The 16104-nt window shown below is 42.5% G+C and overlaps 1 protein-coding gene across 1 annotated transcript; it reads left to right on the plus strand.

The window, feature by feature from the left end:
• Positions 1 to 959: 959 nt before the first annotated feature.
• LOC117749624 (ras-related protein Rab-18-B-like) lies at positions 960 to 11324 on the plus strand. Its single transcript, XM_034560289.1, has 7 exons — positions 960 to 1185; positions 3313 to 3368; positions 6248 to 6309; positions 6599 to 6671; positions 8085 to 8203; positions 8750 to 8816; positions 9488 to 11324. The coding sequence occupies exons 1-7, from the start codon at positions 1118 to 1120 to the stop codon at positions 9655 to 9657; spliced, it is 615 nt and encodes a 204-aa protein (XP_034416180.1). The 5' UTR covers positions 960 to 1117; the 3' UTR covers positions 9658 to 11324.
• The last annotated feature ends 4780 nt before the right edge of the window (positions 11325 to 16104 follow it).

The raw sequence follows: 16104 nt of genomic DNA on the forward strand, positions 1-16104 counted from the left end.
CGCGGGTTCGATTCCTGGTCGGAGCGGTCCTTCTGTGTGGAGTTTGCATGTTCTCCCCGTGGCAGCGTGGGTTCTCTCCGGGCTCTCCGGCTTCCTCCCACAGTCCAAAGACATGCTGCAGGTTAATTGATCTCTAAATGTCCCATGGGTGTGAATGTGAGAGTGAATGGTTGTATGTCCCTACATGTGCCCTCGATGGACTGGCGGCCTGTCCGGGGTGTCCCCTGCCTTCGCCCTATGTCAGCTGGGATAGGCTCCAGCGCCCCCGCGACCCTAATGAGGATAAGCGGTATTGAAAATGGATGGATGGATGGATGGATGGATGGATGGATGGATGGATGTATATATATATATATATATATATATATATATATATATATATATATATATATATATATATATATAGTAATTGTCCGTTTACAATGTAATACAGAAATATTGGTACATGTGGAAACAATGATAAAATGCAAAAGAAAACAATGAGAAACAATAGACATTTTACTGATGTTCAATTCAATTCATCCATCCATCCATCCATTTTCAATACCGCTTATCCTCATTAGGGTCGCGGGGCTCAATTCAATTCAATTCAGTTTAATTTGTATAGCCCAATATCACAAATTACAAATTTGCCTCAGAGGGCTTTACAATCTGTACACATACGGCATCCCTGTCCCAGGACCTCACATCGGATCAGGAAAAACTCCCCAAAAATAACCTTTCACAAGGAAAAAAAGGGAAGAAACCTTCAGGAGAGCAACAGAGGAGGATCCCTCTACCCGGAGACACTGGCAGAAACATGGTGGATGCCAATTCATACTATACAGTGCGTGGTGCAGAAATTGTTTATTAAAATAGATATGAATCCCCATCGGTTCTGTTTTGTTGTGTAATCATAAGGAGATGTTCATCTGATATTCATAATACATATAGCCCACTGAGCGGAAGTGCCAACAAACCTCATACCGGATATGGCCGAGGCGTCTTCTCAACAAGACACAAAGTATCTCTGCTGCGAGCTGTCAACGGGGACGCAAGTTACTCAGGGACGTGGTTCTTAAAAACAGACTTGTCGGAGCCATTTATCGACAGTAACACTACTCACTGTTCAAGGAAAATGGAAGACGACACACTAACGACGCTGAAAATACTGATAATAGGAGAAAGCGGTGTTGGAAAGTCCAGGTAAGCCGAAACGTTAACTAGCTAGTTATCTCCCAAGAATGGAGGTCGTGGCTCACTGCTAACGTTGGAAAGCTAGCGTCAGCTCAGCAGTCAACCACATATTGCGTCATCTTAATATTCCTATTACGTAGACTCGGCTGTGGTTGTCCTCTTCTTTAATCATAATAGTAAAACACCTCTAGCTATAAGGCTTATGGTATGCTAGCTGCCCAGCTAACCCAGCTAGCTGACAGTAGTTAGCTGTGTGTGACATCATCGTCGTTCACGTCCCATGTGTGTGAAGATGTTGCAATCCAGGACCACCTTTCAGCCTTGTCGTCGTGGCGGTACGGTTACCTCAGTCTGTGTCGTGACGTAACGTGACGGGCAGTGAGGGTCAGGTGTGTTGTGGGTGATTGTGATGCCATGTGAGAACCTTCCCCTGTATCTAATCTTAACTTTCTGTAGCGCGAGCTTCTCCAGGATGAGGTGGTTCAACGGGCAATGTTTACCTTGAATAGGAGACTGCCATTCAAGAGGTCGTGTTTGAGGGAAACTCGGCCTCAGAACTAGAATGCTGTGTACTTTATACCACACAGTTGATTTCTGCCAGGTGGTAATCAAGAGGTCCTTGTTGGGAACCACAAATTAGCCTAATATTCCAAGCGGACTAGTGTTTTTTAGTTTTTGTTTCTTCCCAACATTTTCCTGGCAGATTCTGTTGTGTGGAATGCCAGCAGAGAGCGTGGTCATGTATGCTGCTCTCCAGGACTGTGGTCCAGACTGACACAGAAGAATCCTGATAGCCAGCCCGAGCCATCAACTATCACATTGCACAACTATGGCATTGAGTACAGCGTGCCTTCCGCTGTCATGTAACGAGTTGCCCGAAGCAATGTTGAAAGTCTCTTTGACCTCATCTCTCAGGTCGGGCTGATGACCACGCCTCGGGTTCTTGAAAACACACCGTTACGTGAACCACAAAAGGTTGTCGTGCTTTTTGTGTGTGTGATCACAAATGGATCAGATATAAAGTGATTTTGAGAATAGCTGTGATTTTGGATCAGCAAAGTGTTAGCCCATACATAATCTCAAATGTGTGCCTGCTTTATTCACTTTTTTTGGATAGGATTTTTTTTTACTGTAACACTTGATTGTAAATTTAATCTTGGGTCCATGCCTGAAAATATACATATGTATTCTTCTCCCTTCTCCTCACATTCTCCTATTGGAGAGAATGTGAGGAGAAGGTAAGATCTATATCTTACAGCTCTGTAGTGACTGAGCACAGAAGAGGGACTACATTTATGCCAGCACCATAACATAGACCTGGGTTTGCTTATATTTCCTTAAAACACAAGAGTTTTTTGGGCAGCTGTACTGTACGTTGCCTGCTGGGGCATAATTGAGGCCAAGAGTGTTCATTTCCAGAATGTAATTTTGTATTATTAAATTGGCTCTTGCTTAATAAAATAAACAAATGCAGACTATGAATAGTTTCAGATGCCATTTCAATTATCCAGAGCCTTGAGCTAAGCAGGTACACGGACCGTACTAAGTTTTGAACGGCATACAGGTATTTTAACTTGTCTCACTGCAATCTGTAGAAGCCCTTAAATGACCAGGGAGATCGTCTGCTTGGCAAGGAACACACGTTTCTTTTCACCTGAACAACTGACCTACGCAAACACATTTCTAACTTGGCTGTCTCCAAGCATAGCTCATCGGCTGCATCCCTCCTAACAGCCCTTGAGGAAAAATAAGATAATTATGCTTGGTTCAAGTGAAAGGAGTCTACTTATCCCCATTATCAGCACAGCGATTAAGGCCTTTGCACTGGATTAGTCATAGTTACGTGACCTCTGTCCACCTGAGTGCATCTAATGGTGATATCATCTGGGGCATGTATGCGTAATGCAAGTTAAGCACAAAGGGATCAATAGAAAGAGATGCAGATACAGAATTCGATATGCTTGGTGCCGAAAGACGGGTTATGTGAACAAAGCAAATGGAATTCCATTTGGATTCCAGACCAAAAGCTCACGCAATCCGTGGAATAGAATTACGGAAAAATATGCCTGTCTGCCGTGTTTGTCAGTGATTCATAATGAGTTTTAATTGAATTATTCTTCTCTTTCCCGTCAACAGCCTCCTCTTGAGATTCACAGATGACACATTTGACCCAGAGCAAGCAGCAACAATAGGTGGGTAACCCATGAGTTCAGTTTATAAAATAATCAAATAAAAGTAAGATTTGTTGGTAACTGCCAGACCGTTATGACGGCAGTCAATATGAGCAATATACTTAATGGTACACACTCAGACCTAAGGGAGTAAAATACAAACAAGGATGTTAAAATGAGATTACTCATGAATGGCGATACAAAATAAGTAGTGCATCAGCTCATATTTAACATATAAGCTCATTGATTAATATCGTTAATCATTATAGAAGAATATGACAAACTGAATCCATTGTAAGGACTGATGTAAATTCACCCAATATGTAGAAATGCGTATAAACACTTTATTAAGAACCCTGGTAAAATATAACTTAAACCATTACTAAATCTGAGCCATGACTTCTAATGTTACAACGATAATGTTCAGTTTTGGTTGACACTTTCAGAGAGATATTCATTTCACTAAATGTTTATTATTGAGGTTGTAGTTCACAGTGATGTTGAACTACACTACACTATATTGAGGTTTTCTAATGTTTTGCCCACCCCATTCACAAACAATGGGGGAGTCGTATGAGAAACACATTTCAATATAATGCACTCTAGCACAACACCACCACTAATTATGAATTCAATAATAAAACACAGTTAAATTGATACCTGAAAGTTAAAAAAAATATATAGTGAACAAATATTAACAACTGGTAATTATAAGCTTCATAAAGGTAGAATATGTGGCTCAGGTATGTACCCAATAAAGTGACCATGGAGTGTACATTAATACAAGATAAATATTTAACATAGTACATTGTTCATGTAGGAGGCCCGGCTGAGGCTGCTGACAGATACTTTACATCTTACTGAACAATCCACAAAATGACAGAACCCTTGTTGTCTGCTCCAGGACCAGAACTATCCCACCATGCTTGCATTTTGTGTCTATTACACACCCGGTATTTATTGCATTACATTTTTATTCTGGAATCATAGTCGAGCTGGCCAAGTTTCCAAATTTGGCCTGTCGGGAGATCTGCTGTCTGAGCACTTGGTGAGTTGGAAGTAGCACACTACCTCACAGCCAGTCAATGAGGTGTTTAGAAAACATTCCTGCAGCAGACGTGTCTATCCATCTTATCCAGATACATTTTGAACATAATGTTACATTATTTGGTAATTAAGTTTCAGGTTTTTCCATACTCTGGTGGATCTGCCAATTTATATTATCTTCTTTCAACGGTGTAAGTCATTGGCTGGACCAAGGACACACCTGCTATATTTGCAAGTGGCCATGAGGCTGTAACTACCTTAAAGGGTTTATGTCTGTTGGAGCGTTCAACAACTCAAGATTTATAATCGTCCTGATGAGTTTGAATGTAGAATTTCTGTACACTAACTAATGTGTTTTTTGTGAAGAGCTTGTTGCTCACAATGATGTCTTTGTTCAAGCCACTAAAAGCACAGATTCCAGAAAAGGTTGGAACGGTTAAAACCCTTTTTTCCCCCTCCCTCTCTTCAAGGTCAAGGCCTGGATCTCTGCTTTTTTACTTGGCCAGCTGGGAATCTTTGCCAGACAGATGTATTTATTGGAGTTAAGCCTCCCCTCATTGACTCAAGTTCCCCCATTCAAACAGAATGGCGTCATTAATGTATTTTGCGTCATTGCCACCCATAGCAGTTCAACTGGGGTTGTATCTCTCCCTGTGACAATGGCTTTCTCAGTGCATTGTCACATTAACACACAGTGCATTGACCCTAAAGGTATTTAATAGGCAAGAGTCGTCTTTCGGTCTCGATGAGGTGACAGGTGATTGTCAAGACAGTCGAGCAGGCCTGCTGCCGTGGCGCTTTCCGTTGATAAATGTGTCACCTAGTTACTTCTGGGGACAGCCATTACACAAAGTGATGGAGAGACAATATAGGGTGACGCTCTTCAGTGTATCACACAATGAAGGGCCTGTTCTGGTCCAACATGAACGCGTTGGACCCGCTGAGATCAGGCACCAACTTTTAACTTGAAAGTGTGTGTGTGTGTGTGTGTGTGTGTGTGTGTGTGTGTGTGTGTGTGTGTGTGTGTGTGTGTGTGTGTGTGTGTGTGTGTGTGTGTGTGTGTGTGTGTGTGTGTGTGTGTGTGTGTGTGTGTGTGTGTGTGTGTGTGTGTGTGTGTGTGTGTGTGTGTGTGTGTGTGTGTGTGTGTGGCACGCATCACATCATATATCCTCGGCCTGTCTCCGTGTCCACTCTTTTTCCTCCTGTGTTTTGGCTCCGAGCTGAAGTCCCATCCCTAGTCCCAGATGTAAAAACAAGCCCAACATTTCCCTGGTAAATCCGTCAGTGGATGCTAAAACTCGGGCAGATATGTCATCCAGACACGGCACACTCTGTTTGCCGAGACACTGCACAAAGGCAATAGAGGAGATTTACTTGTTGAGGGGATGGGGCGTGGGGGACAACATTATAATTTTCATGTAAATGTCCATTCCTTTGGGACCTGGTGGGATGTTTAGAGGTGAATCATGGCTCTCTGAGCAATTTCACAGGTGGTGGATTTATTTATTTTCGTATTATTCTTTTTAAAATACAGACCTGTATTAGTTTAAAAGTAGGACATTAAACCACACGCCGTCCCCTTTCTGGTGGATATGAATACACAGTCACGCCATGATTTAAATACAGTGCATGGGATGGGCATTATGCCCGTCTGACAGGCTGGGGTTAGCAGAAGTTCAGAGACAATGTGTGGTATACATATGACAATTCATCATTGATAAGTATAGCCTGTTGCAGTGATATACTATTCTTGGCAGTAATTGGCCGAATCTGTAGGAGTCCCCATCGTGGGACTGAAGCAGGATGAGGTCATCGTGACCGCGTAAGTGATCGACCTGCCTCTCATTGTCTAGGTGTCGACTTCAAAGTGAAGACCATCACCGTGGACGGAAACAAGGCAAAGCTGGCAATATGGGTAAGTGGCAAAACTCTGTTCACCGTTTGTGAAGTCAGCGGCATTCATTACAGAACTGTCTGTCAAGTCAGAGCTCCACGTCTCCCAGTCTGCCTGTTTCCCTAAATGCCCAGGAGATGGCGCTTACGCAACACCGTTTCTGCCTATATGCCCCTGGCGGGACACAGAGGCGTCATCCTTGTTGTTTATGTCCGTCTGCCCCCTGGTTTCCCCTTCTGTGTGAGCCACCAGTTATTCCTCCCTCCCGTGACTGTCCCGTGCTGAGTGCTGAGCTGGTTGTCTTTTGCAGGACACTGCAGGACAGGAGCGCTTCCGAACCCTGACGCCTAGTTACTATCGCGGTGCCCAGGGAGTCATCTTGGGTAAGCGTGTGTGTGTGTTTTATCGTGTGACGCACACTCTTGCGTTTTTCTCTGGAAGTTAGTTTATACCCTTAAATCAGACTCCTTGTATGAACAAGGATGTACACCATGTATATGAACACACGCACACAGGAACCAAGTTAAACAGACGTCCTCTGCAGCCTTGGGTTTTTGACCACTCTAATGATGTATAGAAACACAAGGCGTCTTGCTATATAACTGGGATTATGAGAGCACCCCATGTGCTCTCATAATCCCAGTTTTCAGTCCCTTTTTGGTTGATCAACCATGTGTTTTTAGTCGATACCGTTGGTTACTCTATTTATCTTAATAAATGGTTTGATTTCTTTTGTTGTCAAAAAAAATTTAAATAACCCAGGACTAGTTGAAGTAAAGTGTTATCAGGGATGTGCTTTTCATAAAGAAATTAATAAAAAAACAATCAAATATGTAGGACTAGAGCGAACCCTAACCCTCATGATTCGATCAGTGGGGATGATTCCCCCGGTCCGCAGCAGCGCAGCACATAGAGCACTTAGTGCAAGACCCCTGAATATTAACTAATTATCAATTTTGAATTCCAACACATCTTCTGAGTTTGAGTTAAAGTTATGCGTCTATACAAGCCAATAAGATGTGTAGCTTTTTAAAAGTAATTAGAAATATATGTTTGCATTTTATAAATGTTTTTATATTTAAAACACAGAATTGTATAATACATTGTCATATTCATGTAATGTGTTTATGTAACTTTGTAAATGCTGTTCATTCTGTACACATGACATCTATTGCATCTGTCCATCCGGGGAGAGGGATCCTCCTCTGTTGCTCTCCTGAAGGTTTCTTCCCTTTTTTCCCTGTGAAAGGTTATTTTTGGGGAGTTTTTCGTGATTCGATGTGAGGTCCTGGGACAGGGATGTCGTATGTGTACAGATTGTAAAGCCCTCTGAGGCAAATTTGTAATTTGTGATATATACAAAATAAACTGAATTGAATTGAATAGAATGTAATATGGCACAAATTGTGCTCAATTTTGACTGAGCACATGCATGCAAAACAAGTGTTGATAAAAAAAAAAGAAAAGGTATTTCTTATCCCATTACTCGATGGAATAATTGGTAGAAAACTTGAGCTAAAAAAATATGAATAGCTGCAGTCCTACAATATGTTTTTAATTTCAAGGCCTGTAAGACTGAATCACCGCCGTGTGTGTGTGTGTGTGTGTGTACATTCAAATGTTGCTTATTCATATCATTGTTCATGCATGATTATGATGTTGCAAAAGTGTCCTGTATGTGATGGGTTCAGAAACGGTGCCTGTCCCCTCAGTCTTGCGGTCCTCTAGAAAACGCTCGATGCCCGTACCTATCTGCCTTCATTCTGACCGTGTGTTTTTCACTTGGTTTTGCACAGTGTACGATGTCACACGCCGGGAGACCTTTACCAAGCTTGACAACTGGCTCAATGAGCTGGAGACGTACTGCACGCGGAACGACCTCGTCAAAATGCTTGTGGGAAATAAAATTGATAAGGTGAGTGTAGATGTGGTTCTGCATCAAACTAGTATGTGTGTAACTACTAAGGTCGACATGGTGGTTGGATTAGAGAGGAGCAGCACATTAGGATTTTTTAAATCAACATCTACCGTTTACTTTGGCTTGAGCTTTAATGAGCAAAAAAATTCAGTTAATATTCACCCTTTTGACATATTTTGAAAATATTTTTTCTGTATATGCAAAGAACAGAATATACAGTTACTGTATATAGACATATTCCACAGCACAGTAAAAATAAATTGCCAAAAATTAGTAAAATCTGCTCACCGCAAGTTGACAAATTACAGAACTAAATAACCATGGCAGACCCAGTTTCATATTTTTGGCAGCTGGTCCTTTACCAGGACACCAGAGTCAGTCAATGGGGATACAAATGGCCACTAAGTAGAGCATTATGAATTTATTGTGTCCTGTTCTTTGTCCATGAAAATCGCTTTTCCTCTCTGCCCTGTGACGACCACAGTAGCTGACAGCTGCGCCCGGCAGACCTCAAATAAGCCATTACCTCTCTTTTTGTTTTAGGAAAACCACGAGCTAGACAGGGCCGAAGGGCTGAAGTTTGCAAGAAAACATTCCACGCTTTTTATAGGTAAGTCGGGAGGATTCCCTCCTCTACAAAGACCTGCTGGGCATGAGCTACAGCGGAGACTGCCACACAGGGGAAACTGCCTTTGAAATAACCATCATACTTGTTGAGAAATGTTCTATTAATAAAACAGTATATCAGTTTCCACACGCGCTCTTCTTTTTTTTTTTAATTTGATTACTTTTAAGAGTAGCAGTGACTTGCACTTGCAAGTTTAAACACCCAGTTTCAATCTTCAAATTTTTGATTTCAGAAATGTTTTGTGAAAAATGGAAATATTTCACTCTGACCTTTTTCAAAGTTCTCTTGAGTCATTTCACAATATATTAATTTGGATTTGGCTTTCTTAAATAAGATTGATTTCTCCATGATAATGTTTCTGGATATCGTCATGTTGTGGAGCAGGTGTTGACTATATCCCCTAATAACCTCCAAGGGTTCACCATTAATGTCTGGGTTTGTCAGTTATTGTTAAGACATTTTCCACCCCCTCCGCTCTGGGAGCCCGAGCACATGATGACATCAAGATGCAGACAACGAACCTGTGTCTCATCTTCTTTTCCGCATTTTCTTCTAATTCACTCTAATTTTTTTGCCTTTTGTCTTTTTACCTCTTTCTCCTCTCCGCCTTATATGTCCCCTTCTCTCTCTCTCCCTACTTTCTCCCTCCCCAGAGGCGAGCGCAAAGACCAGGGACGGTGTTCAGTGTGCGTTTGAGGAGCTGGTGGAGAAGATCATCCAGACTCCTGGCTTATGGCAGAGCGAGACACACGGCCGAGGGATCCAGCTCACCGACGAGGACGCGGGAAGCGGGAGCTGCGGTGGCTACTGCTCCCTGGTCTAGACAACACACACACACACACACACACACACACACACACACACGTTCAAAACATACATGTATTCACAAACAGTGCCACACAAGCATTACACACTCGAGAGAACAGCCCCTCCCTCTCCCACTGTGTGCTGTCCTTAACTGGGCTCCCTCCTCAGACATGTAGGCAGTGGAGGGTTGACCGTCCACACACACACACACAGACAGACACATGCACACTCACTCACACTACCTGTGTTCACACAGACATTTTTTTTGCACACTTACAACAACGCTGCGCTTAAATGCCAATGCAGCTCCGCCTTCCTCTAAATGGGATTTGAGTGAGTTTTCCTCTGTTTTGAGTTCCAGTTTCAGGGCCCCCTTGGTCAAAATGTTAAACGTTCTCAGGTCATACAGATAAAGGGAGTCCCAAAGTACAAACCAAAGCGTGTCGGGCACATGGCTAAGTATGATACCGAGAATGGGGGGAAAGCAGTTTTGACCAAGGGGTTCTCTCTCGTCTCCAGCATGCTTATTGTTCTCGGAGCACCTTGCCTTAGTCAGCACATCTGTATCGACGTATGGCAGACTTTTCTCCGTCTTTCGACTTTCTTGTTGCCGCCCCCCCCCCCCCCAGACTCTATGAACATCATGCTGCTTTTGGAGAAGCTTATCAAGCCAAGCTGTCTTGTATCATGTGTCTCTGTTGTCCATACAACTGCCTCATTTCTTCAGAGTATGATAGAGTTACCAACTGTCTGGAATGACGTTTCACTACTTTTATTGACTTGGGCTTCAAACTTTTCTGTGTGTTATTGAAGAGTGCATAAATCAGAGAGATTGGCACTAGCAAGCTTTCCACTGGGTGCCGAAGAGGGAACCTCTTAAAATTGCACGCCTTTTGTAGTAACGAGTCGCTTTAATGGAGTGCGACCTACTGGCACTCCCTCACTCAGACAGATAATATCAGTAATAACACTCGCACTACTATGGTTCTTCATAAAGATCCTTTTGACTGGACAGAGACAAAGGAAAAGTGTTCAATATTAGACAGTGCAGTGAGTCATGAGGGTGTTTCCACTGAGTTTTGGAAAATCAAAGCAAAAGCCGTGCGCTCCACACTGCTAATGGATTTCACAGTACTCCTATCTCTGTATTTCTATCCGAGAAGCAGTTATATATGTACTGTACCCCTGACCTCTGACCGTGTTTCTAGTATTTGAGTGCTGGTGTGTGTTCTGGGAAATGTAGTTCGGACAGCCTGCTCTCGTGACAGGGATGCTGAAAACGACATGGATTCAAGCATGTCTTATTACACATTTTAATTTTTTATTCTTTTTAAATCTCTCTTTAATTGCATGGGAAACTCTGCGTGCCATTTATTTGTGTTTGTTTGTCCGGGAATGGCCTTCAGAGGCAATTCACTCTTAACACGTTAACTTATACTTAAACTGAAAATAAAACATTGCGTACCGTTTGAATTTAATGGTATAATTAAACAAAAAGGAGGTAGCTTTCTTTCTTTTTTTTAATCTTCAGAAATATGTATAAACATGTGTACCTTGTAAATTGTGTGTATTTTAGGGATTTGGTGGGAGAATTCCTGTATGAATTGTAAAGCTGAATGTAAACATATTTCACTACAAACCGCCCTATGTATTAAACTAAATAAAATTCTTTTTTTAAGCAAATTCAAGTGACTCCGAGCGGCAACATCTGTAACTCATAGAGCCAGGTTGTATAATGATGAAAACCGCTCTCATGTCCGAGTATTCGGTAGAGATGACTAATAACTCCGTCATGGTTGCCATGTTGGAAATGTCACTGCTAGGTGATGGGTTCTTCACTCCGCGCCCTTCACATTCCTCTGTCCCCAGAATAAAGACGTGTTTAAACAGTGTCCGAGGAACCCTCGGACCCGAGACGTGTGATCTATATAAATCATCTTTTTGGCAGACTGCTCGGGAAACACCACCACAGCCATAACTCACTCTACCAGTGCTTTAACTGGGATGTGCATAATTCCTGGGCGATTATGAAAGGGTCGGGGCTGGCAGCGAGAGCGAGGTCTCTTCCCTTTTAGCGTATCCCTCATCTCCTGCCGCAGCCTGGAAATATGTCTCAGTCAAACAACAACGGAGGCATACGGTGTAATAATGCCTTTATGTGGTCCAACCATGTGCTGATCTGTAGCGCTGCTGTTTCCTCATGCTTACACTGGAAAAACATCAGCAACTCAAGGGGCTGAGCTGACAGATTCTATATTTTCTGGGAATAATTTACAAAGTCGGGTCGATTCGCATTCCTTTAAGAGCCACATCATGAGAAGGATCACTTCCCTTTGAAAGCTGAACAGTGCCTTTTTAATTTGGTGTACTGGAAATGTCATTTAGTGCAGAATTTAACTAAATTAATAAATAACTATCTAAATGGGGCAGCAACTAAATTATTCTCTCAGTTCATTTGAATTTGTTTTGTTACCCCAGAACCGTATTAATTCACAACCATACGCAACGGAGACAAAAAGGACATCCTCACATTTGAGAAACTAGATGTTTTTGTTTGATACATTTATTTCAGTGACTGTAAAAACTAACATGTCAACAATGACAATGCTGACATGCTGCTTTTTAGAATATACAGCATAATATACACCTAAGTTTCACATTTTACCATGCAAACATTTTATTAGAGGCTTATGAAACCGTCAATTGTTTTGCAGGAATTTTGTCATAAACCAGAGTGCTGGACAAATTAATATTTTGACTTGTTATATCACTACATGATAGTCACCTAACTTATTGCAATTTGTCCCGTGGGGGACATGAATGTCTGAACCCATTTAATGACAATCCATGTTAAGATATTTCTATCTGGACCAAAGTGGTGGACAACAAACAGAACCTAATGAGAAGAATTGTCCTCCTTTTGGTTGACCTGGTCACCCACAGACCTATGCCATCACTGGCAATGGGTCAAAAGTAGAAGTGTCTAAACTGTGGTGTCATAGAATACCAATGGTGGCACAGAAACAACAACAACAGCAAAGCAAAAATGCTTTAACAAGATAACTGAAATGAAACTAAATTAGCAATTTTCAGCCTGTATATCACTCCTCCTCAAACCAAACATAGATCCAACTCTTCCATCTAGTTACGGTCCCATTTCACTCCTCAATGTAGATATTAAAATCATCACTAAGGCACTAGCTCACAGATTAGTAAATGTCTCTCCATCCATAATTCATCCAAATCAAATCAACAACACTAACACACGCAGACTGTTTAATTTAATCAATTACTCATCATTAGAACAAGCCGGAACCATTATACCCTCCTTAGATGCAAAAAAAGCCTTTGACAAAGTAAACTGGACATTTCTCACAAGCACATTACAAAGATTTGGCTTTGGGGAATCATTTATTAACTGGGTTAAAATGATGTACTCTGCACCTACAGCCACTGTCATCACCAATGGACAAATAAATTCACACTGCACAGGGGGACTAGGCCAGGATGCCCACGTTCTCCCTCACTTTTCACCATTTTCATTGAACCATTAGCTGCAACCATTTGTCAGAACACCTATATAAAAAGTATTCCAAACACTTAATACCCATCACAAGATTAGCCTCTATGCAGATCATATATTGCTCTTCCTCCAAAACCCCTACTCATCATTACAAGAAACTTTTAAAGTTATTGAATCATTCTCTAATATCTCCGACTACTCCATTAACTGGACCAAATCATCCATCCTTCCATTAGATGGTAACAGTTGGGATGGGGCAGCTCATACACCACCTATCTCTTTTTGTACCGGTGTCATCACATATTTGGGAATAAATACTTCCCCCAGGCTGTCAGACCTGTTCACACTCAACTTCTCTCCACTACTTAAAACAATAACTGATGACCTTCTCCGCTGAATGGACCTACCACTATCACTCATGGGCAGAATAGCTACAGTTAAAATTACAATACTTCCTAAAATAAATGACCTATTCACAATGTTACCTTCTCAACCACCCACTCCTGCTTCAAATCTCTTGACTCAATCATCACTCATCTACTCAGTTAGACACCAATAATTAAACTGGCCACTCTACAAAAAACAAAAACACAAGGAGGACTTTAAGCCCCACATTTCTTCCACTACTCACTTGCAAATCAACATCAAATACATTCTTAAATGGATACACCACAAACAATCAGATAACACATGGTTAGATATAGAACATATTGTTTGTAAGGACATTCAGATTTCAGACCTACTATTTCTCAGTCAATCTATCAAATGCCATCCTTGTTCCAAAACACTAACAATAGCAGAAACTCTGACAGCCTGGTGGAAATTCCACACAATCACAAAAAAACATTGTTGCACCTTCAAATGTCCTGACTTTCTAAGCAACAAAAAACCTCTAAATCTCCACACATGGTCCGCTAAAGGCATCACTCATTAGAAACACATCTTCAATAACAATACCCTGGTTTCATTCCTCTGTTTGGTTCAGAAGTATGGCATCGGGAACAATCCGTTTTTGGAATATCTGCAACTCAAATCATCCATTCAATCCAAACTTAACATTAAGGCCACTAATCTAAAATTACCTCCCTCAACCTCACAATTAATTAATATCATCTCCTCAAAAAAGTTACTCTCAAAAATATGTAGAATAATATCAGTCTGACAAAACGTCATCCATACCATCAAGAAAATGGGAATTAGACCTATCCATCTCTCCTGATGCTGACTTCTGGACTTCTGCAAATTAAATTACATAAAACATTTTTAAACTGCAGGGAAAGATCTGCTGTTGTGGAGATGAAAAGGGAGGACTAAACTCTCTTTCACTCCTCCACAGACTTAGTAACATGCCCAACCTGTCCTGCCCCACCTTTCCATCAGAAGCCTGTGAGCCGCTCTGCAGGGGCGGCTTGACGGACCTCTTTCTGTCTGAGCCTGCAGCCGGCCGCTCCGCTAACAAAGCAGATCTGGCTCTCATTAGCACCGTCCTGTCTCCCTTCTCCTCCTCCTGCCTGTCGCAGTGGCGGGGCCGTATGGCTTAACGCTCAGACGAGCCCCTCAGGGGAGCAGTCATGCCGTCATGCGTAAAAACGTTACGAGACGTCGGGCATCGTTTCATAAGGTGTTGGGTTCCCAGATGTCACTCATTTTGTCATGCTCGCTGCCGGTCTCGCAATCGGGGTAATTGTTTTGCCATGCTGGATCGCAGGAGTGAAGAAGAGAGGCGAGAGGATGATTGGAGCGATCGTCCTATGCCACAACCACCTGAGTTGGACATTGTGGTGAGGAACTGATAGGTTCCCCATGAGGTCCGCCCTGTGAAAATGAGAATCGGATAAGTCCGGATGGTGCTCGGGTGCTTTGACAGAGTTCTTGGGGTCGAACCTTTGCAAACCTGTTCAAACCTTTCTTTCCTCCAAACGGCCTTCCTTGTTCTGGGAACAAAGACTCCGAAGGCACCTGTAGGTCTGCGGACTGTTTCCCTGTTTACACTCTGAGGTGAGGTAGAAGAAAAATGCCCCCTTTTTGCTCCCGCTCTTTCTTTCTCCTAAAGTCAGCCAAAGCCGAGCTCTGGCCTCTCTTAGGTTACCCTCTGATCACCAGAAGGCTGTGAGGTAATGACCGGCATGCCCAGAACTGATGGCTCTGTCACTGCAGGTGGAAACACTTTGATTATTCGGAACCGTGTGTTTACATTGTTGCACCCGTTTACATTTAGACCCTTTGACATTTCATCAGGCAGCGGGAGCGTCCCGTTTCAGGACTCTGATCTGTTTTGAGCTGTGTGACCTGCTGTAGGCCTTTTGGGTTAAAGAGAAGTCGTGCACCCCCCTTCCTACCGTCCTCCGCTTGACTCACTATGACAATCCTTGAACCTTCTTGTGTGGGCATGGCAGTATTTTTATATTAAGTAATATCTCAGTGAAGGAGACTACCTGAATGGTCATAGTGTTTAATGTACAGCGTAAAAACATCTTCTGGGAGGAGTCTTATCAAGAATGGCGATGGATTCTGTCAACACATCGGCTTACCTACTTGCTCAGAAGCAGGGGTCCTCTATATGTACCCATCAATCACATTAGGCCCCCATAACTTAATAAGAACAGGCCCCGGGTAAGCAGGAAACCTCGACCCTTGTTTGGTGTGAACCTCTGGCCTCGGATCCATGTAAGTCAATTCAGCTAGTAATAGAGCAGTAATTGAGTTTCCTCATAGCTGATACTCTGTCAATCTAATTTAAACCAAAATGATTTTGTTGTAACCCACTCTTGTTATTTTCAAAAACACGGCGCCCTGTGTACAGGCCCTAAAGGAAGCATGGGACAGCGCCTCCTCGCCCTGGAAGAGAAAACTGGCCTCGCAGTGGGGGTCGCTTTCTTCCTGGCCTCGGGTTACTGTGGCAATAAAAAACGACCGGCAGCGGGGGCACCGCTGCCCTGT

Source organism: Cyclopterus lumpus, chromosome 20, assembly GCF_009769545.1.
Source record: "Cyclopterus lumpus isolate fCycLum1 chromosome 20, fCycLum1.pri, whole genome shotgun sequence".
In the NCBI taxonomy this organism is placed as follows: Eukaryota; Metazoa; Chordata; class Actinopteri; order Perciformes; family Cyclopteridae; genus Cyclopterus; species Cyclopterus lumpus.